The sequence below is a fragment of the Physeter macrocephalus genome, unplaced genomic scaffold, assembly GCF_002837175.3.
Source record: "Physeter macrocephalus isolate SW-GA unplaced genomic scaffold, ASM283717v5 random_289, whole genome shotgun sequence".
Classification (NCBI taxonomy): domain Eukaryota; kingdom Metazoa; phylum Chordata; class Mammalia; order Artiodactyla; family Physeteridae; genus Physeter; species Physeter macrocephalus.
Window position 1 is genome coordinate 1 of NW_021145643.1, and position 25555 is coordinate 25555.

The 25555-nt window shown below is 55.8% G+C and overlaps 2 protein-coding genes across 10 annotated transcripts in view; one reads left to right on the forward strand and one right to left on the reverse strand.

Annotated features, from left to right (window-relative positions):
* Positions 1 to 315: 315 nt before the first annotated feature.
* SERPIND1 (serpin family D member 1) lies at positions 316 to 6804 on the reverse strand. Its single transcript, XM_007130621.4, has 4 exons — positions 5919 to 6804; positions 2917 to 3190; positions 1351 to 1495; positions 316 to 952 (listed from the first exon to the last, which is right to left on the reverse strand). The coding sequence occupies exons 1-4, from the start codon at positions 6796 to 6798 to the stop codon at positions 761 to 763; spliced, it is 1491 nt and encodes a 496-aa protein (XP_007130683.3). The 5' UTR covers positions 6799 to 6804; the 3' UTR covers positions 316 to 760.
* LOC102988352 (phosphatidylinositol 4-kinase alpha) overlaps positions 2591 to 25555 on the forward strand; it is a 41103-nt gene continuing 18138 nt past the window's right edge. For all 9 annotated transcript variants that reach the window (XR_008616672.1, XR_008616670.1, XR_008616671.1 and 6 more), the window contains exons 1-14: positions 2591 to 2608; positions 10944 to 11052; positions 11380 to 11516; positions 11690 to 11823; positions 14104 to 14186; positions 17755 to 17825; positions 17901 to 18025; positions 19038 to 19119; positions 19272 to 19355; positions 19452 to 19541; positions 20025 to 20144; positions 21769 to 21861; positions 22295 to 22451; positions 22676 to 22803. Coding sequence is in view for 5 of the 9 variants with exons in the window: in XM_028485267.2 (XP_028341068.2) it covers positions 2606 to 2608; positions 10944 to 11052; positions 11380 to 11516; positions 11690 to 11823; positions 14104 to 14186; positions 17755 to 17825; positions 17901 to 18025; positions 19038 to 19119; positions 19272 to 19355; positions 19452 to 19541; positions 20025 to 20144; positions 21769 to 21861; positions 22295 to 22451; positions 22676 to 22803 (1416 nt within the window). In the remaining 4 variants the exon portion in view is untranslated. The remainder of the gene's footprint in view (positions 2609 to 10943; positions 11053 to 11379; positions 11517 to 11689; positions 11824 to 14103; positions 14187 to 17754; positions 17826 to 17900; positions 18026 to 19037; positions 19120 to 19271; positions 19356 to 19451; positions 19542 to 20024; positions 20145 to 21768; positions 21862 to 22294; positions 22452 to 22675; positions 22804 to 25555) is intronic.

Consider the following 25555-nt stretch of genomic DNA (forward strand, 5'->3'; position numbering starts at 1 on the left):
CCGCAGGCACGTCTAAGGGTCTCCCTGTGTCTGGGGATGGAAGCTGAAGCGTGTGCCACACATACAGACTGGTGTTTCCAGAGCCCCCAGGCAGCTCCATCCATGCCCCCCCACCCCTAGGATGCAGCAGCACTGCCACGTCTGAGCCCGAGGACATGCCTGCTCTGGGTCACTGTTGGGCACTCAGGTCACTCTGTTGATGTCTAGCACTGCTGGGGTGTCAGCTATTTTGAATGTGGCCTTTTTTTAGTTATCTGACCTTATAAAAGTAGAATTATACCCAGTAAAAGTGGTGATATTTATTTATCTCTAGGGTGGAAGGCATGGCTATGGGTACATGCCGTCCTCTGGGTGGCCGTGACATGAAAGCAGGTGCAGAGACATTTAGCCTCAATTCAGGAGGTTGGGCCTTGAGAGGACTGAGACCGAGGCCAGGGCACCCCAGGCCTTGGGGAGGGGGCTCGCTGTCAGCACTCTGGGGAGGGGGCAGCTGGGCCTGGGGAGGGGTTTGCTGTGAGAGGTGGAGGGAGCTGGTCTGTCTGGCACCGACACCCTCTAGGAGACAGCCACCGCGCTGCAGCTGCGGTGACCTCTGGGCTGTGCAGCCCTGATGGTGGCAAGCATCGCGGTCCTTCGTCCATATCTCCCAGAAAGGTGGCCTGAGCCACGGGGTCACCGCCCCAGCACCTCGTGGTCGTTGTTGGAAGGGAAATGGAATTGCGGATGACCCAGAGCACTCGAGACGCCCCGGCCTCCACTGCTAAGACCTGGTGGGGTTGGCGACCCGGCCCAGGAAGAGCAGGCAGCCCGTGCGGTGCTCATAGACAAGGAACAGGAAGGGCCGGTCGACGCTGAAGCGGACCTGGGTGGACAATGGCATGAACCCCACGGTGGTCACAGCCGCGGCCTGCGTGCCCTCCTCGTCCACCATGATGGTGGCTTGGTGCTTGAACTGTGTCAGGACAAAAGGGAAGCTGTCAGATGGCGGTGGTCACTCACAGACGGGCAAGGGGTGGGTAGTCTCATGTCCTTCAGGGAAGGGACCAAGCGACCGACCGCAGGGGAGACATGGACGTGGCTGGGCAGGTTGGCCCTTGGGACTCAGTCCTCACGCATCAGCTGAGTGTGGTGTGAACGGTGTCACCTTTGCACTGTGCACCATGACCACTCAGGGCTGCCCACAGCGCCCTGCGGGCAGGACTGTGGCCCCAGGACCCCCTGCTCACGCTCTGGGGCCTCTGCCATAGTAGGCCTGCTGGGCTGGGGTGCTCCCAGGCACCTGCCTTCTCTCTGGTATCAGCAGGGGCTCCAAGGGGGGCAGACCCGGGGCGGGATGGGGACGGGCATTACCAGGTCGATGACGATCCTCTGGTCCGAGATCCCCGTCATATTGCTGTTCCTGTTGAACAGCGCTGTGACCCCCAGGGACCGCAGGGCCTCCACCAGGTTGTAGTCCTTTTCTAGCTTGAACTTGGGCAGGAGTACTTCCCGTGTCCTGGTCAGGGAAGAGAAGGGCTGGTTCTACTAATTGCAAGTTGCAGAGGAGTCGCGTTTCCCCTTAAACGTCCATAAACACACACACCTGCCTCCAGTCCGTGTACCACAGAATTGACACAACACTTCTTAAAATGCATATCCTCGTCCTGCCAGTGGAGGATTTTGGAAAGACCATCCCTTGTAATCCCAGCACTCAGAATTGAGGCATGGTTACTGCTGTGCGGTCATGTCCTCGGTACTGTATGGTTTGTGTCCTACCAGCCAGGCGGCAGAGCTGTTACTGGCTCATGGCTCAGGCATCTGACATCATTCTCTCACTTGGGTCCCTGCTTTCAGGCATTTGTTATTTTACTGTTTAAGGAGCTGAAGTGCAGGTCAGTGCACTTAAAAAAAGAGTGCTTTCTGTACCAGCCAGCGCTAGCGTTCTCCATCCTTGACAGCGCTTGTGGGGCTAAGACGCCAAACGCGCCCCCTTCTCAGGAGCTTCCTTCCCTCTTGGTGTGCCAGGACCCCATACGTGAAGCAGCAAAGCGTAAAGACCGCCTGTTAGCGTCCGAGTGACGAGAACAGGCCTAACCACTGGGCCATCCTGGAGGAGGGGGGACAAGATCTGGGGGCCCTGAGCAGGACCTGCTGGAGGGAGCAGCAGGAGGGCAGGGGAGAGCAGAGCAGCGTGTGGGCCAGGCTGGGCAGCGAGCGGGCTGCATCCTGTGGGTGGGGGTCCACGGAGAGTTTGCAGGAAGAGGGAGGTGGGGACGCTGCCTGGTGGCCGGTGCCAGGTAGATGGAGCATGGGACAGCAGGCTGGTCAGGCCCCTGCTGGCTCAGGGTGAAGGTCGTGGGCAGTGAGGTTAGGAAGGAGGCGGGTACAGAACAGGTTTTAAGGAGAAAGTAACAGGGCTTGATGCCTGCCCAGCTGCCTGGGCAGACCTGCCCCTAAGAGCCTGCCTGTCCCTCAGTTGCATTTCCTTGTATCCTGGTCCTGAAAGGAGGCCCAGACCAGGTTCAGTTGTTGACTCGGGCCCGGCGGGATCCAGGAAGACAGGGAGGTGACGTGTGCGTCCTTCCTGCCCTGATCCAGCAGCGCAAGCTGTGGTCCTGACTGTGAGATGGTGAGTGACGCCCTGAGGGGATTTGGAGGACCTCGGGGCTTCTCATACTGGGTTGGGGGCTCGTCTTGGTTCTAGGCCCACAGCAAGCGACCCCAGGGGGTCAGGGCAAGTGTGTGGCATAGCCGGGTCTTTCCTGCCCCCACATCACAGAGTACAGGTGCATTTCTCACCAACGCTCTCTGGTCTCCTCTCACTGAGCGGAAAGTTTGGGCTGAAGTCACAGTGGCCCAGGGGGCACATGCCCCTTTCCCTAAAGTGACTGCAGCCCCAGCATCCCTGGGCCCCCAGTCCCCTGGCCCCAGAGGCACCTGTTTGTCATGCTCTTCTGCCATCTCTCCACCACCTGGGGCTTCAGCTGGGCCTCGAGGGTCTTCATCCCGGACAGCTTGTGCGGGACCACCACCAGCATGCTGATGCCCCCCATGTACTCCAACTGCAGGACATCGCAGTCCAGCTCCTGGTCACTTGCTGCCAGGAAGGCCCCCTTGGTCTGCATCATGGGGACCTTGACCACCTCTCGCTCGTTCAGCCGGAAGTTGTGGTTGTGTGTCATTTCCGCTGGGAATTTGTTCACCCAGGACCCTGTGAGGTCAGCAGGAGCGGCCTTTTGTTTAAATGCTCTCTTGGAGGGTTTGTTCAAACAGGCTGCATGGCCCACCCCCACCGTCTGAACCCACAGGTCTGGTTTGGGCCAGGAGTTTAAGTTTCTCACCAGTTCCCAGGTGATACTGATGCTGCTGGTCTGGGGGACCACACTGAGACCAGTGTGCCAGACCAGTGTGCTGGTCTGTCCCACCCACCACACTGAGAACCACTGTTTTAGAGGCTTCTCGTAGGAAGCGGATGAGGGCAGATGGGGTGAATAGACCAGGTGAATGCTGGGTTAGATCCTGACACTAAATAGTGCATCACCTGCCTTGCCTGCGCCTCTGCGTGTTTCTCTGTAAGATGAGGGCCCTGAGCTCCCATCAGCTCTATGGGGACTGGCTGGACGCCTGGGGAGGCAGCACTGCCATTGCCACCTTCACTTTGGATTTCGGGGCAGCTTCGTGTGCCCGAGTGGGAACGTGTCTGTGTGGCTCTAAGATGCTAGTAACTGGAAGTGAGGGCCGCCCGCCCACTGGTGAGACTGGCTGTGTGCCAGGCCTCCTCCAGCCCCTTCCCGTGCTACCTCGTCTCCTAGCAACCGTGAGGGACAGTGCTTTCACCACCCCCATCTCACAGATGAGCAAGCAGAGGGGAGAAACCAAGTGACCTGTTCAAGGTTTCCAGCTGGTGGGTGGGGCAGGGGGTCAGGAAAGCAGGAGGCCCCTGGGGGAGGTGTAACAGCAGTGCCCACCCACCTCTGATCTGGGTCCTTCTCCGGAGCCGGCCTCCACCCAGGGCTGCTCAGCCCCGTGAGGCAGGCATCTAGGCAGCTCTCTGCGGGGGTCCACCGTGTGCATGGTGGGTGTGAGCAGTGTCCCTGGCCTCTCCCCTCCCCCAGATTGTACCATTTGCTCTGGGGGAGACCCCCTTTCCCCTGGGCTCCAGCCACGGCTTTCCCAGCTCTGCTGCAGCCGCCCCGCCTCTCCCGGGTTGTGTCCTTCCTTTGCTCCTGAGGCCCAACCTCTGTTTTCACTGTGTTTTACAGAGTGCTCGTAACATTTGAAATTAAAATCAAAGTAGTGACAGAGATTTGGGAGCTAGAGCTAAGAGTTACACATCCAGACTCTGTTGTGATATGCACCTGTGAGAGCTGGTGCTGCTGGCGTTTCATCTCTCTGACTCCCAGCCGTGATCCAACAAGCCTTCCGGTGTGTGGGCAAGGATTCATGTGCCCTGCTGCCACGTTTGCCGTCTGCGTGACCCTGGTTCCCATGTTGGGACGTGTCCCTGCCTGCTCTGAATACTGACTGCGCTGAGGCAGAGGCTCTGGAAGTCGGGGTGCCCACAGGCTGGCAGGGCTGAGAGCTGAGGGCCTCGGTGCCACCCAGGGGTCTCCCACTCACTGTCAAAGTCACCCCTGAACAGAGGAAATTACTCTCGAGTGTCACTGGCAACATCAAACCCACTGAGCATGTAACAGTGGGACTTGCAAGGCCACACGGATAGGGGAGTGAGACCAGGGCTGACCTCCAGTTTTCATTCCCAAACCTGTCCCGCCAGCCAGGGATGAAAGACATGTGTGAGTTCACTGAGTATGTCCCATGTGCCTGTCACGGGCCTGTTGGAGCCTCGGCCTGGACCCGCCCACCGCGGGGCTGGCGTTGTGCCTGGCATCGGGGAAGCCAGGGGTCTGGCTCAACCTCTGAGCCCTTCCTCCTGTCTTGGCTCCCTCCCCCTGCTTTGCCCTTTGGCAGCATTCCGCACAGCCGCTGGGGGCCTCGGCTTGGGCACGGAGCGGGTGTCCCGGCCGGTGGGTGCTCTGGCCCCACTGCCCCTCAGCCACTTCCAGGAGAGGGGCTCCCTGGACCGCCGTAAACCGTGCTGGAGCTGACCAACCAGGGAACGTGGCCTCCCGGGACTGACCTGGCTGGTGCCCACTAGTCCTTAGTGGCAGAGGGGAGAGTGGTTGCGTGTCACCGCACTAGTGTGCAGTGACCCCGCTCCTCATGTCTGCCCTCGGCTCGCTGGGCAGGTGGAGGGCAGTAGAGGTTTCTCCTGGCTCAGGTCTCGCCAGGGCATTTTAGAAGCGAGGCCTGGTATTTACAGACCCGTGTCCATTTATCTCTGGAGTTCCGGGGCTCTGGGTGTTTGTGTGCGTAGGTGTGGGTGGTTGGTGTGGTGGCGGGGAGGGGGCGGTCCTCCTTAGGAAGTTCCTCGGTGCTTGGTGCTGACCCGGAATAGTTGCTCTAGACATAAGGGTTGATTTCCCCGCCCCCACCTGCCTGGAAAGGAGTGGGGTTATGAATGTCAGTTACTCAGGGTGAACCTGTCTTCAGCCTTTTGTCCATTGGGAAAGGAAACAAAAAAGCTCAGATCCAGGTTGACCTGATGCTGGAAAGGTTTTTGCGTTATTCTGATCTAACAGAGGCTGGAGCTTGGCTCTGCCCCTTACCGCCATCTCCCCGGAGCAGCGTTTTAATTCCCTGTCTTGTAAATTGGAGACACTCATGACAGTGGCAGTCTCTCAAGGCTGTGGCGAGGCATAAAGTGCAGGGTTTCTAAGAGTCATCTGCCCTGTCACCTCATCAGGACCTTCCCTGTCCCTGCGAGCTGACCCCGTGTCTGGGTTTCCCAGGGGAATGGAGGTAGAGTCTGCAGTTCGGCCCACCTGTGATCTGAGAGCGCCCACGCGTCTTCCCCGAGAAACGTCGCCGCCTCTTACCTTTAAAGTAGATGCAGTTCAGGAGCATCATCTGAGTCGCGGGGTCCATGTCCTCCAGCACGTCTCTTATGAGGCCCTTGGTGAGCCGTGAGATGTGCTGGTTGGTTTGGGAGATGAAGGCGGGATCAGAGAAGTCAGCCGCCCGGACCTCGGCGAAGTAGTACTGTCGGACCTTGGCTCTGAAGTCATCCAGGACTGGAACTTGCTTCTGAATGTACAGGTCGCTGATGGACCGCAGCGTGTACCCGAAATTCCTCCGGAAGAGGCGGTGGGTCAGCTTCCGGAACAGGTTGTGGACGGTGCCCAGCTCGTATGTGGTGCTGGCGTTGACAAAGTCGGCGAAGCGCAGGGCAGCGTGTACCTGCTCGTGGGTGTCCCCCCGTAGGCCCAGGGAGAGCATGGCCATGGCTGTGGACACACCTACAGGCGCCAGGAAGACATTGTCCGAGGCACTGACCTGCTCCTTCAGCGCCTGGTAGAGGTCTAAGGCGAACTTGGCATTGAGGAGGTTGAGCCGCTGGATGCGGCTCTTGCCCGGGAAGAGCTGGAGCACGCTGCCGGCGCCAGTCCCAGGGTCCACGGGCGAGACCGCGTCCACGACGTCAATGTAGTCGTCATCCTCCCCGAAGATCTTCTCCAGGTCCAGGTAGTCCTCGTCCTCTTCCCCATCCGCGATCCACTCGTTGGTGACTGTGTTCTCCTTGTGGAAGTCGGCAGGCAGGAGGGGTCTGCTCAGGTCTCCACTCTTCAGCTGCCCCCACCGGGGGTCCACAGACTCGGGCTCTCCCCCTCCGCCATCAAGCTGACCCTGAGGGCCAAGGTTTCCACACACGGATGCCAGGAGGAGGGACACCACAAGAGGGTGCAGCAGGCGCTGCATTCTGGCAGAGCTGGAGCTGGAGGGAGAGCAGGATGTGGTGAGGGCAGCCTGGCAGACTGCCCCCTCCCCGCCCCCCACACTCACACACATACCTCTGCAGACCCCCAGCCACGACCCAGGAGGGGCCCCAGGGGTGCCAGTCTCTAACCATTTTAGGATCTGCTGAAGATAAAACAGACGCCTGATATTTTGTGTGGCTTCATGAACCTGCCTGGAGGACCCCTGGGCCCAGATCAGAAGCCCTTGTTGAAAGTGTGCAAAACCATGGGGCTCAGGGGCCCCAGGGAGTTTCCTCTTCATTCATTCACTGAACTTTGTGTCCCTTCTTCAAATGACATATTGGGTGGGCCCTGGAGGCACATAGGTCTCGCAGCCGATGGGGGCCCATGTGCAGTAAAGCACAGCTCACAAGGACACTGCCAGGTGGTGGGGCGCCAGGCAGGCTGAGGCTCTGCCTCCTGTGCTAGCAGTTATTTGGGGTGGTTTAATCTGTGTGATTTGGACTGTGTCTGCAGTGCAGGGATCACCTGGGAGCCCAGTGGACATGGTGGGTGCCCGTCTTCCTGCAGCCATGGGGGATGAGGGTACAGCTAGCTGCAGGTGTGCGTTTTCTCCTTGTATCTGTCAGTCGGCTCCCACTGCTGTCAGGAGGGACCAGAGCTCTCCCACTGAAGTGTTTCTGGCTGAGGTTACAAATAGTCTCACCAGGTGTATAGGGTCTGGGTGAGGGTGCTGTCAGAAAGCTCTTACTGAAGGCCTGAGGGGCGCTCCCTCTATTTAAGTAAACAAGGCACGTTTTTAACAGATACTGTGGGATGAGCCATCTGTCTCCCATCCCTCCACCTGTCACGTCAGTTTGGCTGCCAGACGGCTTTGTCCTTCTCTTGCTTCCTTCCTGGTTGTGAATTGCATCCTGGGAAATGAGCTATTATTCGATGCTTCTGTGTCTCCAGGACAGTGACAGCAGGTGTTTATACTGCTGCTCAGTCATGCAGGATCCCAGCCTCCCTTCTAATTACCTCAGAAAGAGGAGAGTGTCTTGTCAGGTTTGTCATGTGTGTGATCATCTGGTACGTTTTTGAGGACCAGAATGTCTGCTTCCCCTCCAGGCCAGGTAAGAATCACTGGCTCCTGTTAGGTAAATATCGGGACTTGTTAGGCCTGAAGATGGTGTGCTGGCAATGGCAGTGACTCTCGGCGGAGCCTCTTCTGGGTGCCGGTGCTGGACCAGGGGCTTTGGTGACTCAGCTCCCCGCGCAGAGCATTGTGCATATCAGGGGTGCTGAGCCTGCCTGAGTGTGCCAGTGGCTACATTAGACCCAGGTTAGTGGAGCCCCTTCACTGCATCCAGGGCTCTGCCCATTTGGCCTGGAGTGCCAGCACCGTTGTCCCTGCCCCAGTCCCCACCTCGGCTCTTCCCTGCAGCACTGTTAACACAATCAGCTTGCACACTCTTCTAATCACGACATTTTGGAGAGGGAAAGTCACATGGTTTCTGACTTGGAACTGTCTGTTGTCTTTTCCTGTCCCCTTCCCTCCCCCCAGCCGTAGCCGAGGCTGCCACACACATTGCCTGCACTCAGGACACAGTGTCTAATGTGTGTGTCTGCCAGCGGAACCAGGCCCAGGTTCTGGGTAGAATTGGGCGTGGGTATTGATGGCAAGACACTAAAAAAGTGAGAAAAGAAGAGGTCTTCTGGCTAGGCTACACTTGAAAGTATCCTTCTCAGGTTAAAATAAGCTTAAAAAAAACCCAACTTGAATAAACGAGTTCAGGAAAAGGAATCTGAGACCAGATAGGGAGGCAGAAGTTGAAAACATTCGTGTCTTTTTGCTCCTGTATTCAGATAGTACATGTGGAAGCTTCTTGTACTTGCTCCTTCCTATTCCCGTATTATACGATGAAAAGCCCAAAACACTTTGCATTATGCTCTCATCAGAGGAAGCAGAAGGTATCTCATAATATATCTCATTTTATGTGGTAAAAGATTAGGTACCTGAAAGGTAAATCTTCCTGTTATTTTGCCATTTAGTATCACAAGAGAAGATACTTTAAAATTATCACTAGGTTGTGTTTAAATCCAGATTACTATCTTTGAAGAGAAGCAGTATTTTTTAAAGGGAAATCTTTCAAAAGTTTGTTTTTATGGGCATTTCCTGTGGCGCCTTCTCAGGCTGGCTGCGTGGAGCAGGGCTGGGCTTTATGGTCCCTCGTCCCTCCTGGCTGCTGTCTCCCAGCCCAGACGGAGCGGGGGTAATGGAGCTGTGGACACTCTTCAGGTTGAAATAACTTAAGGCTCACAAAAGAGTTGAAAGCACAGCACAGAGAACAACCCCCCTGTACCCGCGTCTCCAGACTCGCCAGGTCTCTCTACGTACGTGTATGTGCGCGTGTGTGACACTCGTCATTTTTCTGAACCATTTGCGATGCCCCAGAGCTAGGGTGCCTGCCCACAGCCCCCAGCACCATTCCCAGTTCAGGTCCTTAACCTAGCTCAGTCCCTCCTCCCCGGTTGGCTGACAGTCCCACTAGCGTAACTGACAGAATGTTATCATAGGCAGCTTAACAAAACCTCTTACCCTTTCTAAGACGGTGTAGAGAGCGTTTGAATATAGTTGGATAGAGAAGCAAACCAGTTACCCATCTGTAACCACCTCAAATAAGAATTCATAATCGGAAGAAACGTTAGAAACCTACTCACCTCTGTGCTGCTGAGAACTGGCTTTGCAGGGACAGAATCGGCCAAAGTCACCAGCAGCCTTCAGTGTGACCTTTGGTGCCGGACTGCTGTCGTGTTTTCCAAAGTAAATACATCCCAGATCAAACATCGCTCAACTAGCTTTGTCAGCACAAAGCCCTCGTTGTGTCTTTGGTCACTGCCGAGTGGCTTGTGACTCCCAGTGTTTGGAGGCCTGACCGTCTCTGTGTGGATGAGCTTACAGGAACAGCCAGGACACTCTGCAGCCCAGGGCTTGGTTGCGTCGGGGGCGGTGGCTCTGATGCTCCCCTGGACATGGGGGCCCCTCTCGCGTCTTCCAGCTCCGAGTTCTTCCTCTAAGTTATCGCAGCTCCTGACCTCATCCTGTGCTCTGGGGTGACATGCCTGCTAGGCAAGGTGTCCCCACCCTCCTGTGAGCTGTCCCTCCATGGACAATGGAGGGGAGGGTGCAGGTAGAGACTCAGAGCACAAGGAGACCCTGGCCCGGGCCTGTCTGCCATCTGCAGGACATGCAGCCCCGCTCTGCTGTCTGTTGTGGGATAGCCAGGGCCGTACCGTGGTGCTTCCCATGCTCACATCCACTCAGGTGTTCGCAGGGGGCCGTGGCGCCGTGATCATTTCTATTTTTAGTTTGTGGTGGGTTTTTTGGGTTTTTTTTTGGTCACACCGCACTATTTGCAAGATCTTAGTTCCCTGACCAGGGATCGAACCTGGGCCCCGGCAGGAGGCGAACCCTAGCCAGCACCTAGCCCATACTTGGCACTCATAGATCATAAGCATTTAGACTGCTGAGCCCCCCTCGCTGCAGGTTGGTTAGCGCTGTGTGGTGGCTCGACCTCTGCTGGGGACTCTGGAGGGTCCACCTGTCCACCAGGCGTTGTGCACACATGTAACCGTTTTCCATACCCGAGGTGCCTCCGCCTGCCACGCACTGGGTGGGACACCATGGGGACAGGGACGCAAGGACTCCAGCCTCACCCCTGCCCATGAGCACTCTGCTTTTACCTGCTTCACACCCTGGGATTCTGCCCAAGGTCACTGCCCCGCCCGCTATGGTTCCAGCCCTTGGGCCTGGTGCTCCTGTGGCCAGGCGGCTACTCCCTGTTCCCTGCCCGCCTGTAAACACCAAGCGCCCCATCCCTGGGTCCCCAGGAGCTCTGGGATGCTGCTTGCCGGCCTCCCAACGAGGCCAAAGGGCTTTTCCCTACCAGTGCAGAGCCCGCCCCGCATACAAGAGGCTCAGGAACGTTTCTGGGCGAGCTTTCTGAGGGCTGCTGGTTACTGTGCCCCGTGCCTTCACCTGCCCAGTCTGACTGACCGATTCTCTGAGAAGAAGCCTGGAGAATGGGTCTCGAGCTTACGCCTGTAGGTGTCAGGTTCATATGCAGGTAACCACCTTCTTTCCCTCTCTCCTCGGCCCATCAGCTCACCCGGCGGTTGCCGCCCATCAAAGAAGCAAAGCCGCGGTTGCAGAAGCTCTTCCGGGATTTCTGGCTCTATTCTGTGCTGATGGGATTCGCCGTGGAGGGGTCAGGTAGGGGACGTTTGCTGCCCCAGGGAGGACAGTGCAGAGTAAGGACCAAGGTGAGAAAGGGCTCGACCTAATGGTGCCTGTGCCCACGCACAAGACAGGCCCAGTGCGGCTGCCACCTCCTCAGGGAACACTTCCCGAAGTCATTTAGGGTTCTGGGAACACCACATACCTTAGGGAAACCTGCCCCCGTTAGGAAACAGACTCATTTCTGTGCCACATTTTTGGGACAGTGGCTCAGCCAGAGGACCCACGACTCCAGAACTCAGCGTGGGCCCCGCCGGAGCTTTTCTTGAGCCAGGAGGCACCTCAGCCCACGCTCTCTTGCAGGACTCTGGCCGGAAGAGTGGTACGAGGGCGTCTGTGAAATAGCCACCAAGTCCCCCCTGCTCACCTTTCCCAGCAAAGAGCCCCTGCGGTCTGTCCTCCAGTACAACTCAGCCATGAAGAACGACACAGTCACCCCTGTAAGGATGCCCGCCTGCCAAAGACGGGTGGTACCGGGCAGGGTTTTGGGAAGCCCTCTGGGACAGTGAGGGCCAGTCCTGCATGTCTGGTTCACGGGCACGGCCCCGGGGTTTGCATCTGGGGGAGCAGCCACACCCACCCGTGCCCAAGCAGTCCTGGCATTCATCCCCAGGCCGAGTTGAGCGAGCTCCGTAGCACCATCATCAACCTGCTGGACCCGGCCCCCGAGGTGTCCGCCCTCATCAACAAGCTGGACTTCGCCATGTCCACCTACCTTCTGTCCGTTTACCGCCTGGAGTACATGAGGTACGTGAGCTTCGCCACCCGCACCCCCGATTGAGCTGGTTTTACGTTTGTGTTCTTTCCAGGCTTGGGCTTTTCTCAGTTCCTCCTAACAAGTAAGCTGTCTTAGAAAAACCAACCCCAGCCCCTTCTGCTCTTCTCGTGTGCTTGTCCTTCCTGATCACTGGATGCCACGTGTAGTAACGTACCAGGGGTCTGACGCCAGTGCCACCTCCCCGAGGGAACAGGTTCTGAGCTGTCACCAGAGCTGCCACCGACTCAGTGCACTTGACGGGTTGGAGCCTCTGCCGGGAACCAGCCCTCACTGAGATGCTCTAGGGCACCCCCCGGGCTGGTTCCAGGACCACATTGGAGCACAGACAGCAAACGGGAAGTGGGGGGCTGCTCCAAACAGTTCTCTGGGGCACCTGACACTCGGGACGCCTCTGCAACCACAGGGAGCTGACAGCTAGAAGCACTAACATGGATGGAGAGCCGGCCCCACAGGCGCTGCACGAGCTCCGTGCGCTGACGGGCCCCCCAGCAAGCCCACAAGGTGGGCACTGTACACCCCACTTCACAGGAGGGAACCAGGGCCCAGGCGCTCAAAGAAGCTGCCCAAGGTCACGGACCCTGATTTGGCCTGAGACTCACATGGTCTCCAGGGCAGTGCCTGCTGCCTCCTTATAAAGGGAGACTGGAAGCAGCAGCAGGTCGTCCAGAGCCCAGCCGCCCACCCTGTGGACCCTCTGTGGGGGGCTGCAGGAGGACATTTGTTTAGGTCACAAGACAGGTGCGGTTAGATATAGAATAAGGTCTTTCTCAAACTGCTTAAAACGGAAAGTATTGATTCTTAAAGCGAGGGATATTTGGACAACGCCACTATTTTAACCTTTATTTGGTGCCATGAGACCCTCCGGTAGATTGGATCTTGCTTGGAAGCTTGACACATAAACCAGGTGGAAGCTGTTTTGGGTGAGTGGGAGTAAGTCCTCCCCTCCTCAGTCCCCTCCTCCTGGCAGTCCCAGAGTCCCCACAGCCAAGGGAGCTTTGACTTTTCTTTTTTCATTACACATTTTTTTTCAGTTGTATAAGTAATAGGAGAACATTATACAAAACCGTGGAAATAGTTGAGGGAAGAAACCCACTCTGCTCACCAGCACCATCTGTAGTGGTTAGTATCGTTCCTTCTGGTCTTTTTTTTTTTTTTACAGAGAATATATTTTCAAAGAAAAACCAAGCCAAACCAAAACAGCAAAAGCCTGGGTCTAATCCTGGCACGTGTAGCTCCAGGAGAGGCCTCTGGGCCCGCTCGGCCTCCAGCACCTGCAGGCAGGGCTGTGGGCTGTGTCCACTCCCCGGTGTGCCCCCACGGTGACCCAGGGCTCTTGGGCGGGCTCTCTAGTTGGCGGGCGGTTCTGAGAGCCCAGCTCTTGCCCGGGGCTGCCTGCCAGGTCCCCTGGACTCCTGTCAGCACTGAGAAGCAGCCCTGAAGCCTTTAGTCCAGAGCCTGGCTTAGATCCCAGCCGCCAGTTATCAGGAGAGCTTTCAGACAACAGCACACATTCTCGCCATGTGCACGAAGGCGCTGGAGAGTGTCTGTGCTTGAGCCCCCGGCGCCCGTGGAGCCTTAATCTGAGAGGGTGGGTGCGGACGTCATCCACGTGCACTGCTGAGCGCGCGCCTGGCTGTCTCAGCAGAGCCCCAGATGCCAAGCACCCTGCGCTGGGGCCCTGGTTCAAGCACATGCCTTCCTTTCCTTTCTCTTCCTTTTTTCCTCAAGGGTAGGGATATTGTTTTCCTTTAAAATTGTCCATGGTGCGTAAAACAGAATAGAGAAGAAAAGCATTGGATGGTAGAAAAGATGCTAAGAAGGAGAAACGCACGTCTCCGTTTGCTGGCCCTGAGTCCAGAGAGGCCCCCTGTTGCTGTCTCTTAGCTTTCCCTTCTAGAAATCAGCCACGTGCTCATGCGTGTATCCCACCCGCACACAGCGGGATGTGGGATCATACCTGTTCACACCTGTCCCTCTGCACCTCGCCCTTTCCTCCCAGCCGAAAGTCTCGAATATTCTGTAGCAGCACAGAGAGCTGCCTCTCATTTTGGTGGCTGCCTGATGCGCTGTTGGCTGATGGACGTGCAGCCGGTGCCGTTAGGACCCTGTGAATGTGACCCTTAAAACCCCTGGCTCGCAGGGGGCGGCTGCCCTCACAGCCTCCTCCGCCCGGGCAGCATTCCATCTGCCGGTGGGGGGGGGGGTGTGGAGGGCAGAACTTCAGACTCACTCAGAGCTGTTCCCTCTAGGGTCCTGCGCTCGACAGATCCTGACCGCTTCCAGGTAATGTTCTGCTACTTTGAGGATAAAGCTATTCAGAAAGACAAGTCTGGTAAGTTGACTCCTGCGGGCTTCTCGTAATGAACTGAGATTTAATAGCGTAAAAAAGAATACTGCATCCTGTTTTCTGTCTGTGTCGAGAAAATAGTTTCATGAGGCTATGTACTACATTGGAAAGATCAGTATAAAACATTTGACCCTAAAACATATACATCTTTCTGGCTCTGCCTCTGCTGCCAGGGGCCCGAGAGCAGAAGCACTGATGCTCAGATGTGCTCCAGCCCCCAGGTTTCAGTCCCAGACACCATCCTCTGCTGAGGGATCCTGGGCTCCTCGGACGGTCTGGATGGACCTGGGGCATCTTGTGGCCAAGGAGCAGTAGTGCTTCTCAGGCGTCTGAGGCAGGCTGAGAGGACTGAGAATCAGGCTACAGGGGCTCCCACCTAACAGATTATCAGAATTTGAGCATGGATACAGTATTTCTATTATCTTGCTTAAAAGAAGGACAAATATACTAGGAAGCATATACCCAAATACATTAGGAGATTACATATGTATTATATATGCTTAAATATACGATATCATAATTTTGTTTCTTCCACTAAAGTATTTGTGAAGTAGGGACATATAGTTGTTTTTCTCATGCAATCAGGAAAGAGGGAGCAGCAAGAAAGAGCCGCATGGTCCAGGGAGAGGCGGGGCACCTGTGTAAGGTCACACCTGGTCTCAGTGACCAGGTAGGAAGGGCGTCCAGCAGGTGATGGGCAGAGACATCCCACGAGCAGTCTGTTAGAGGCGCTTATTAGCGGAGAGCAGAGAGCTCGCTGGGGGGCATCCCGCTCCTTGCCGTGGGGGCTCCACGCCTCAGCAGGCCTGCTGCCCACAAGGAGACCCCACTCGCTACCACACGTTTCCAGCAGGCCAGGACCTGTGGGCCACATCTGATTTAAGGCTGCATCCTTCTTTTCTGGGAAAGTTTCGGGATACAAAAGTCTGTGTGAAACATGAGGGCTTGCAAGTCCCAGGATGCAGTGTCCTCAGACCCTGGGCTCACAGGGCCTCGGCCTGACCAGTCCCAACAGGACGACACTCCCAGGGAGACAGAAACAGAATTAACCTCTCTAGGGTATCAAAATGTGCCCATCACCAAAACCCTACTGAGGTGAACCTAAGATAAGAATAGGAATTAAAACATGAAGAGATATTAAAATTGAGGCAGCAAAGAAAAAAATTAAATGCATGGTACTGGCACTGTTTGCCAGTTTTAGTATAAGGACACTGATAAATTGTAGCATCATTGTGTTGGTCTATGTGCTGATTTATAAGGTATTTAAAAATTGAAGAGACTCTGAAATATTAGACCTATGCTTTAATTAAATGCTTAGAAGAATATGATGAAGTTTATAAATGTGTTTAAATATTTGATGAAATTTAGTATGCTCAATTCTCAAATTTTTTAATGTATTTCATGTAATAATGAATTTATTCAGTAAACGGTATTAGCAATCATTTCAAGTATTCTCAGAATAAAAGTTTTTAAGAAACTAAACTAGTTCCTAAAATGTTAGGAAGAAATTATTCATGAAGTTATGTTACAGAATCTTTTTAAACAAATATTGTTTTTATTGGTTGATTGCAAAAAGAATTAGCTTTTCAGATTCAATGAACAGTGTTTTACTATTCTTAAAGGCATTTTTTTGAATCATGCTTTCTGAAATTTCCTGGAGTCAATGGACACATACCTGCAGATATTCCCCAGTCTGAACAGATTATTCAATGGATTTACTCTTTTTTACACATTCTAATTTACTCTCCAAGTGCCCTTGGATGGATGATTTTTTTTTTTTTTTTTTTTACAAGCATCCTTGATTTGCTAGATCCACGAGGTCTGGTTGATTAACAGTGTGGGAAGGTGTTTTGAGGGATGCTTAGTGATGATTCTAAGGTTAATAAATTTGGCATTGATACAGTTAGTAGTGAGGAGTCTTGGGACTTCCCTGGTGGCACAGTGGATAGGACTCCGAACTCCCAGGGGGGAGGGGTTCGATGCAGGGCACCCGGGTTCAACCCCTGGTCAGGGAACTAGATCCTGCATGCATGCCACAACTAAGAGTTTGCATGCCACAACTAAGGAGCCTGCCTGCCACAACTAAGGAGCCTGTGAGCCACAACTAAGGAGCCAGTGAGCCGCAACTAAGGAGCCCAACTGCTGCAACTAAGATCCGGCGCAACCAAATAAATAAATAAAAATGAATAAATTTAAAAAAAAACAAACAAGTAGTGAGGAGTCCTTCCCATGCCAGCACCATCAGCACACTGACGACTCGAGCAGTTTGTTCTTGCCAATGGAGAACTAATTCCCAGGTGTCTCGGGTACCATTTTTTTCTTCTGTTGAAAAATCAGCCCTTGGAGAAATCTTTTGAGAAATCGCCCCAGGGACTGTGAGGTGCTGCTCCATGTGACCCTGCACAACAGTCCAGAGGTCGGTTTGACTCCCGTGGGGCTGGCAGGGAAGGACAGTGGGGGGCCCGGAAGCCCCCTCCGCTGGCAGCACAGGGATGGCCACCAACTGTCCTAGCTACACAGGGTGTGTCGTGGAGGACGTGTTGGTGTTTTCTCACAGTTCTCTCACCAACACAATGGTTCTCCCGCTGTTGTTTTTAAAACTCTGCTCTACCCCATCAGCACTGAGCATACCCAGTGCCCAGATTTTGATCTCAGAACACTGTTCTCCAGTGAAAGGAACCCGGGCTCCGTGGAGGAATGGTGACTCTAGGGAGAGCTGGGGCAGGGAGAGTATAGGCTGAGCCCAGGGCGCCTTGCAGGGCCACAAAGTAAGGTCATGCCAAAACAAGAGGAAAAAGAGAAGGAGAAGGTGGGGAGGCGTGTCACAGGGCCCAGGAGCCAACCAGAGGGAGCAGCCACACAAATGATGAGCCTCCGTGAGTCCCTACTGACTAGACGGTTGAATAAATAAAACATGGGGAGGGACACGCCTTCAGGTGGAATTCCAGTTGCTAAAAAGAGAAAGAATGTGGAAGATAGAAAATGTCGACAAGAACCAGAGGGACAGCTGCCACAGAACACACTGATAGATGGTTTCCAGGAGAAGTGGGGGGCTCTGCACAGCTTGACGTGTACAGGTTCTCGGGAGCCGCTGCCCCCCGCTCCCTGCCCCAGAGTGAGGGCTGGACCTGGGGACTCACATCTGAGGGTGGAGGGAGCATTCAGGGCCAGCCCACCAGTGACGGGGGCACCGACTTCACCCTCCCCCCCATAAGATGCGACCAGGAGGGCATTTCACCTAAAATCCCATGAGCTTGGTCCAGGCATGAGCGAGCGTCACACACACCTTGATTGAGGGACACCCTACAAGATGCCTGTGCCCTTCAGAAGTGGGGAGGCCAGAAAGACTGGAACAGCCCAAGGAATCAGCACAGACTACTGGGCTCAGAGCCGTGCTGAGCGGATGCCAAGGGGTGCCCTGGACTGGGTCCCGGGACAGAAAGGGGGCCATGGGGGGAAATGCAAGTAAAGCCGAGAGTTTGGGGGACAGTGTTGTATCAGCGACAGATGAGATGGTGATCCCCTCCGCTGACGCCCTGCCCTCGTGTTGCAGGGATGATGCAGTGCGTGATCGCCGTTGCCGACAAGGTGTTTGACGCCTTCCTGAACATGATGGCAGATAAAGTAAGCCTTGTTGGAGCGCCAGCGCACGCCTGCCAGGGCTGTGCGGGGCCTGCAACCTGTCTCTTCTGAATCCAGGCCAAGACCAAGGAGAATGAGGAGGAGCTGGAGCGTCATGCGCAGTTCCTGCTGGTGAACTTCAACCACATCCACAAGCGCATCCGGAGGGTGGCCGACAAGTACCTGTCCGGGCTGGTGGACAAGTGAGCTCGATTTCCTTCTGGTGCTGTGCGTGTGTTCACGTGTGTGCACGTGTGTGTGTGCACATTTGTGTGCACACGTGTAGATTTGGGATGCAGGGAAGGGTCGACCTTGCATCATCAATACAGAGAAAAGTGGACTCAGAGTCACAGCTCTCAAAGGGCGGGGCAGCCCCCACAGGATGTTGGCAAGTGAGGAGTCAGTGGCCTAACCCTCCCCTGTTCAGAGTGGTCGGTGCTACTTAGAGCATATCTCCTGACCAGGTGTCATGTCCCTGTTCTCGGGATCCCACCCTCCCTGCTGCAGGGCTCTGGGCTCGCTCTGGGACGCTCACGGCCATCCTAAGTTCCGTCTCCCAGCCCAAGGCCTGGTGGAATTAGTTTCTCCCAGGCCCTCAGGAGGAGGGGAGCTCACCCTGAGCTGGTTCCACCCTGGGCTTTCCTTGCTGTGTTGGGAGGCACGGCAGGCTCGTGGAACGGGCCCTCCCAGGTGAGGGCCCTCACGGTGGGCTGGGCCGGCCTCAGTGCACTGCCATGCCGGGCCTGCCTGCAGCAGACACCATGTGCCTGTCCCGGTAGGGCCAGAGGGCATGTCTGAGCCAGGCCACCGAGCCTGCAGCCTGCTCCCCTTGGCCCAGGGCCACCCGCTTTGAGCAGCAGGGCGTTTTCAGTGGTAAACACTGCAGTGCTACACAAGCCACGGTTGTGGAACTGCGGAAACGGCGGGCCGTCTATAAGTTACATGCAGATTTTCTATTGTGTGGAGGGTTGGCACCCCCAGCCCCCCATTGTTCGAGGGTCACCTCTCCTGCCATGTTCCACGTGAGGGTACAGGGGCCCTGGTTGAAAACAGGGAGGATCCCTGTGGGGAGCAGGGAGTGGTCTGGCCAGCGCATAACCAAGATGATGGGGCCGGGGCGGCCGGGGCTGGGCAGCAGGAGGGAGGAGGGGCCTTAAGGAGCACAGCTCCTTGGACAGGTGGCTTCTGGGCCCTGAGAGGTGGCTCTGGGTGCAGGTTCCCCCACTTGCTCTGGAGCGGGACGGTGCTGAAGACCATGCTGGACATCCTGCAGACCCTGTCGCTGTCACTGAGCGCCGTGAGTACCCCGCCCACCCTTCTGAGCCTAGCTCATGCCACAAGCGGTGAATGGGGGGTTGGGGGGCTCCCATCACAGATGGGAGGGGTGGGGGAAGGGAGGGAGGTGCTGCGCAGGGACCTGCTTTGGAAGAGGGACCTGTGTGCTTTCAGGATATTCACAAGGACCAGCCTTACTACGACATTCCGGACACCCCCTATCGCATTACTGTTCCCGACACCTGCGAAGCGCGAGAGGTGGGCCGGGGGTTCGAACTTCAGCACAAGGCTCTGGGGGACATGGTCCAGCCCTGTGCTCACTAAGCTCTGACAGCCCGGCGCACCCTCTTCCAGAGCATCGTCAAGGACTTCGCTGCGCGCTGTGCGATGATCCTGCAGGAGGCCATGAAGTGGGCGCCCACGGTCACCAAGTCTCACCTACAGGTACTTTCTTGAAATCATCAAAAAGCATCCTGGGGAGCTCCTTCCAGCTGTGCAGAGAGCTGTACCCAGACAGCATGCTGGAAATACCGACAGCACTGGTGTGAACTAGCAGACCAGGAACACTGGTCCAGGCCCAGGGTAATGGGACATCCTGTGGGGTGAGCATGCTGGTCAGGGGTCAGGAGGGCAGGTGCGGTGGGACTGGGGGGTGGGCCCAGGAGAGCCGACCGCTTATGGTAGGCAGGACTAGGGGTGCATGCGGGCTTGGCGAGGGTGGCATGGCCAGGGGCCCGGCAGGCCAGCAGGAACAGTGGCTGGCTCTGGCTCTGGTCCCAAGGGAGTGGCAGCCTGAGCGGAGCCATCTCTTCAGTGGATCAGAGCGGGCGACGCCAGCCTTAGAGGCAGGGTTCCCTCCCGCACCTCACACATGCTGCACAAGGCTTGCTTTTACCTTTAAAATAACACGGCGCTTCCCCGTCTCAGGAATACCTGAACAAACACCAGAACTGGGTGTCGGGGCTGTCGCAGCACACGGGGCTGGCCATGGCCACCGAGAGCATCCTTCAGTTTGCCAGCTACAACAAGCAGAACACCACCCTTGGGGTACGTGTGCCTCTGGGGAGCGGGGTCTCCATCAGCCATGGGAGCCCTGCCCCCAAGTGGGGAGCTTGCGGTGTCTGCAGCAGACCCCAGGCTCGGGGGAGCTGCTCACCGTGTTTCTGACAGAGCTCTAAGGTTGGTCCTTTATCAGGATCAGGTCCACGATGGACGAAGTGTCCTGCTGGACACGGTCAGCACGTTTTATGGTCATGCTGGCCTGGCCGTCCATTGGACCGAGCTGCACCCCATGTCCTTGGCTTCATCTCGTTCTGCTCGAGGTTCGTTTAGGGGCAGCACGTGCACTGAGGGGTTCCCGCTGAACCAGATCAGAGATTCGCCTCAAAGCTGGTGGTTGGCAGCAGTGGCCTGTCCAGAACTGGTGTGATTTGGCGTCTCCAAACCCTGGGGCCTAGTGCAGGGCCTCTGCGGTCCATGGGAGCCCAGGTGGCCACAAGCATCTCTGTGCTGCCCGCTCTGGGGTCAGGGGAGGCCAGGCGCCCTGGTGGGAAGGGAGCTGCCCCTTAGGCAGGCTGAGGACGCGGGCAGAGGCCAGCGGGGCTCAGTCCGGATCCAAGGTGATGTTGCCTAAAAGATTTCGGGATTTTTCCACAGAAAAGTAGATTTAGGTTAGGTTTTTCCCTTTCCTGTTGCTCAGGAGGGAAGGACCGTTTTTATCTCTTGTTTTGATCGCTGGTTGTTGGGAGACCCCGGCCCTAGAGCCCCTGCCCTGCAGAAGGTGCAGCCTGTAGCCTGACTGACCTCTCTGCCCAGAGGGGAGTGGGCTGGGGGCTGATTTGGGGCACAGGAGTGGGGTCAGAGAGATGCAAGGGAGGGTCTGGCAGCTCTGGGTCCCTCAGGACTGTGCTCAGCCTGGCGAGAGGATTCCGTGTCCCCACTTCCTGGGGAGCAGGCCGAGGTCAGGGACAGTGAGTGGCAGAGCCAGTTTCCCACACATGCCTGCTCTAGGCCACTGTCTCCAAAAAATGCAGTGCACTCTCAGGTCACCTTTTTAAAAATGAACCAGCTTAAAATTTTTATGAGAAAACCGCGTATTTTTTGTTTGTGGTTCAGTTTTACTCAGTTTATATTTTTTCCCCTGACCTTCTTTCTCCCCACCCCTACCACCCCAAAATAAAAAGTTGCCCAAAACCCCAGCACCTGAGGATTGGTTGTCTCCAGTAGTGTCTGTGTATGATGACTGGCTGTGCTGGTGTGTAGGGAATGGAGCTGAAGGGACAGTGTGAGGTGGCCCTGGGGACACTGGGCAGGTCCAGCTGGAGGAGGGGCCTGGAGGGGTGGGCGTACTGGAGAGGCGAGGCCAAGGCAGGGGAAGTGGGGGCCGTGTGAGCCGAGGTCCCTTCCAAGTGTGGGCAGCCACACCAGTGGGGGTGAAGTAGCTGGTCATGGAGCAAAGCTGTAGTCCCAGCTGCCTTCTGTAGATGTTTCAGAGTAAAATGTTTAAAACTCTTTTCCATGCAACCTGGCAGACCCCAGAGCGTGTTTAGAGGTGTTTCATTTTATTCACTTGCCATCGCTGGAGATTTTAATAACCTGGGTCTGAGCATGACAGCCTCACTGCACTGGGCTTTGGCCACGAGGGTGTGCAGTCACTGTCCTGTCTCTGCAGGCGACTCAGCTCACGGAGCGGCCAGCCTGCGTGAAGAAGGACTACTCCAACTTCATGGCATCCCTCAACCTGCGCAACCGCTACGCAGGCGAGGTAGCCTCCCACCGGGGCGGGGCCCTCAAGCGTCCTCTCCTTCCTGGTGGGTGCGGGAGGTCTGTCTTGGGGGAAGGTTTGGTTCTTGGAAGGAGTGGGAGCTCCTCTCTAGTCAAGTCTTGTGAATAAGAGAGCAGCACCTTTCTTGGGAAAAAAAAGTAATGTCTGGCTCAAGAAGCATGCAGCTGATCTTGTTCAGCCCACGTGCAGGCCGCTCTGCTGTAGCTCAGTGTTGGATTCAGATGTCAGGGCCGGGTTCCCGCCCTCGGAGACTGTCCAGAATGGTGGGAGCAGCACTCATTTCTAGAGGAGGAGTTCCGGGGCACCGTGCGTGGTGGCGGCAGCACCCAGACGAGCCTGTCACTCCGCGTGGGCAACGAAGCCCCGTGATCGGGGTGGCCAGGCCACATGTGCCTCTGCTGACCTTCCACAGGTGTACGGGATGATCCGCTTCTCAGACGCCACAGGCCGGACGTCTGACCTGAACAAGATGATGGTCCAGGAGCTGAAGGCAGCGTTGGGCGCGAGTGACCCTCAGCACTATACAGAGGCCATGTTCAAGCTGACGGCCATGCTCATCAGCAGCAAAGGTACCACCCAGGCCCGGGCCACCTTGCTGTCCCAGGGAGCGAGTCCTGGCCACGTAGAGAGCCTGCGGTCCCCTGGGAGATCCCTGCGGCATCACGCAAGGGACTGGGGTGGGGCTGTAAATAAAAGGCCAGCACTGTTCCGGCCAGTGCCAACTGTCCTGCTGACCCAGGGAGGCTGTGAGTCGACCCGTCGGGGCCTCTGAACAGCATGCGTTTGGTTCCAGACTGTGACCCGCAGCTCCTCCATCACCTGTGCTGGGGTCCCCTCCAGATGTTCAACGAGCACGGCATGGAGACGGCCCTGGCCTGCTGGGAGTGGCTGCTGGCCGGCAAGAACGGAGTGGAAGTGCCGGTAAGACTCCGGCTGCAGGCGGCTGCGGGGTGAGAGGTGGAGAGCCAGTCCTGGCCCCTTGGATGACGAGCGTGGAGACCCTGGGAAAGCCCCTCACCCTCCAGGGCCTCATATGTAAGCAAGACTGTGATATTAAAGCCTGCCCACAGGACTGTCACTGGGACCAGAGGGAGTGTGTTAAAGGACCCAGTGGTGCCTGAAGCTGTTATTTTTCCAAAGCTCGGCAGGGGGAGCCATTTCTCCGCGACTGGATGCTTGTGTTTATCCACAGTGACCCACGTCCTACCTGCCGACTCTGGGACAGCAGCCCTCCTGCTGGAGGGGGCCCACGGGGAGGGTCTACACACTCTTTCAGTGGGATGAACACCTAAGAACATTTATTTTTCACAGATCCCATTAATTTTCACGGTAATGGGATTTGACATGTTTTTTCTGAGTTTCTTAAGATAAATTGAGATGAGTGGTCAGGAGGAGTGTTCTGTGCTTTTTGCCCCTGAGGGTCAGCTGGATAACTTCCAAGGATGGAACTGGAGTGTTCCAGGTATGGAGGTGGCCGTAGTCGCACTTCCTCACGGAGTTTGTGTCCAGCTCACGGTGGTGGGCGTCTGTGGAGGGGCCAAGTCGGGTGTGTGGGGAGCAGAGGCACTGGCCCCTGCCCCCCAGGAGGGAAGTCGGTTGGGTCTGGGCTCTCGCCCCGCTGGCTATGCTGTCTTCAGGGTTCCAGGGCAGATCCCTGCCTGTGTGTCGAGGGTGACGGCAAGGGGTCTGCGAAGAGTGTTTGTGAGGATGAGCCGACCTGGCCCACCTCATGGCGGCTGTTGTCACTGCAGGGCGGGGGTTCCTCAGTCACAGCTACGTCCCGCCCCGTCAGGACCTGTGCGTGTATTGTCTTCATCTGTGTTCACTGCTGTGTGTGATACATCACATGCCTTGTAACAGTGCTGTTTGTGTTGTCAAATGCTTTTCCTAAGCCTTATTGGTGTATCCAGACCGTTTCCCGTCCTCACGTACCTCTGTAAGCCTGGGTCTGTAGTTCTCCTCAGCGCTTCCTGGGCTGCAGGTGGCGGGAGTGAACTCGCAGCCTAGTTCACCTTCATCTCGTGCTTTGGCTGTTCTTCCTGGGTCTGTGGTCCTAAGTTGCCTTTGGCATATTACACATATCTATCATCTCTTGGCTTGCCTTGTTCCTGGGGAGAAATCCACAAATTATCATCCTTTCTCAGTATGTGCTATTGTTTGTTTGTTTTTCCTTTTAGCTATTTTTAGGTTTTTTTATCTTTGATTTTTAATAGTTTGACTCTGCTGTGCTTGGGTGTGGTTTTCTGTGTATTTTATGTTGGGATTCCATGAACTTCCTAAATCTAGAGATGTCAGGTTTTTCATCAGTCTTGGAAAGTTTCAGGCCAGTATTTAATTAAATATATTTTTTACCCGGTTCGCCCCTTCTCACTTGGGCTCCAGGGACGCCTGTGGTGCAGACGTTGTGACGATGGCAGTGTCCGAGGGTCATCAGCATTTCCTTGGGTTGTTTTCATTCTTTCTCTCGTTTTGGTCCATTTTCATTGGCCTCCTTCCAGTTCCCTGGTACTTCCTCCTGCCTTATTCATTCTGTTGTTAAACCATTTTTAATGTATTTTATTTCAGATATCGTAATCCTCAGATCTAGGATTTCAGTTTCTTTTTTTTTTTTTTTTTTTTTTTTTTGCGGTACGCGGGCCTCTCACCGCTGTGGCCTCTCCCGTTGCGGAGCACAGGCTCCGGACACGCAGGCTCAGCGGCCATGGCTCACGGGCCCAGCCGCTCCGCGGCACGTGGGATCTTCCCGGACCGGGGCACGAACCCGCGTCCCCTGCATCGGCAGGCGGATTCTCAACCACTGCGCCACCAGGGAAGCCCTCAGTTTCTTTTTTATACTTTGTATTTCTTTCCCGAGAATCTCTGTATCTTCATCTTTTCTTTCTATCTTTTCTGGTAAATCTCTAAACATATTTATGGTAATTACTTGAAAATCCTTATCTGGTCGGTTAGTTCTAGCATCAGGATCATCTGTGTTCAAGTTTGTGACTGTGGACCTGACACTGTGTTTAGAAAAACAGTGGAGACTGAGGGGCCCTGCTGCTTTATCTTCTCTTTGTGCCTGGTGGCTGAAGTGAAGGCCGCACCTCCAAGGGGCTCATCTTGGCAAGAAGGGTGGGTTCTTCCTGCTTTACATCACACCTTCACATCTTTTTTTTTTTTTTTTTTTTTTTTGGCTGTGTTTGGTCTTCGTTGCTGCGCGCGGGCTTTTCTCTAGTTGCGGTGAGCAGGGGCTACTCTTTGTTGGAGTGCATGGGCTTCTCATTGCAGTGGCTTGTCTTGTTGCGGAGCATAGGCTCTAGGCGCGCGGGCTTTAGTAGTTGTGGCGTGCAGGCTCAGTATTTGTGGCTCGCAGGCTCTAAAGCACAGGCTCAGTAGTTGTGGTGCACAGGCTTAGTTGCTCCGCAGCATGTGGAATGTTCCCAGACCAGGGATCGAACCTGTGTCCCCTGCATTGGCAGGTAGATTCTTAACCACTGAGCCACCAGGGAAGTCCACAAGGAGGGGTTTTTATGCCAAGCAAATTGCTACGTCATTTGGGGTCTGTCAGACTCCAGTCTGTCCCCTGCCTCTGCCATCATCAGTAGCTCGGCTGGCTTGAGGTTTCAGCCTTGGCAGGTCCGTCCACCACTTGTGCCAGGCCTAGTGCTGGCCCCGGGCTGTTGGGCTCATCCTT

Coding starts and splice junctions, on each gene's coding strand:
- SERPIND1 (XM_007130621.4), bottom strand. CDS start 6,798: ATGCAGCGCCTGCTGCACCCTCTTGTGGTGTCCCTCCTCCTGGCATCC. Junction 3,191..5,918: donor GAACTGCATCTACTTTAAAG/GTAAGAGGCGGC, acceptor CTGACCTCACAG/GGTCCTGGGTGAACAAATTC. Junction 953..1,350: donor AGAGGATCGTCATCGACCTG/GTAATGCCCGTC, acceptor GTCCTGACACAG/TTCAAGCACCAAGCCACCAT.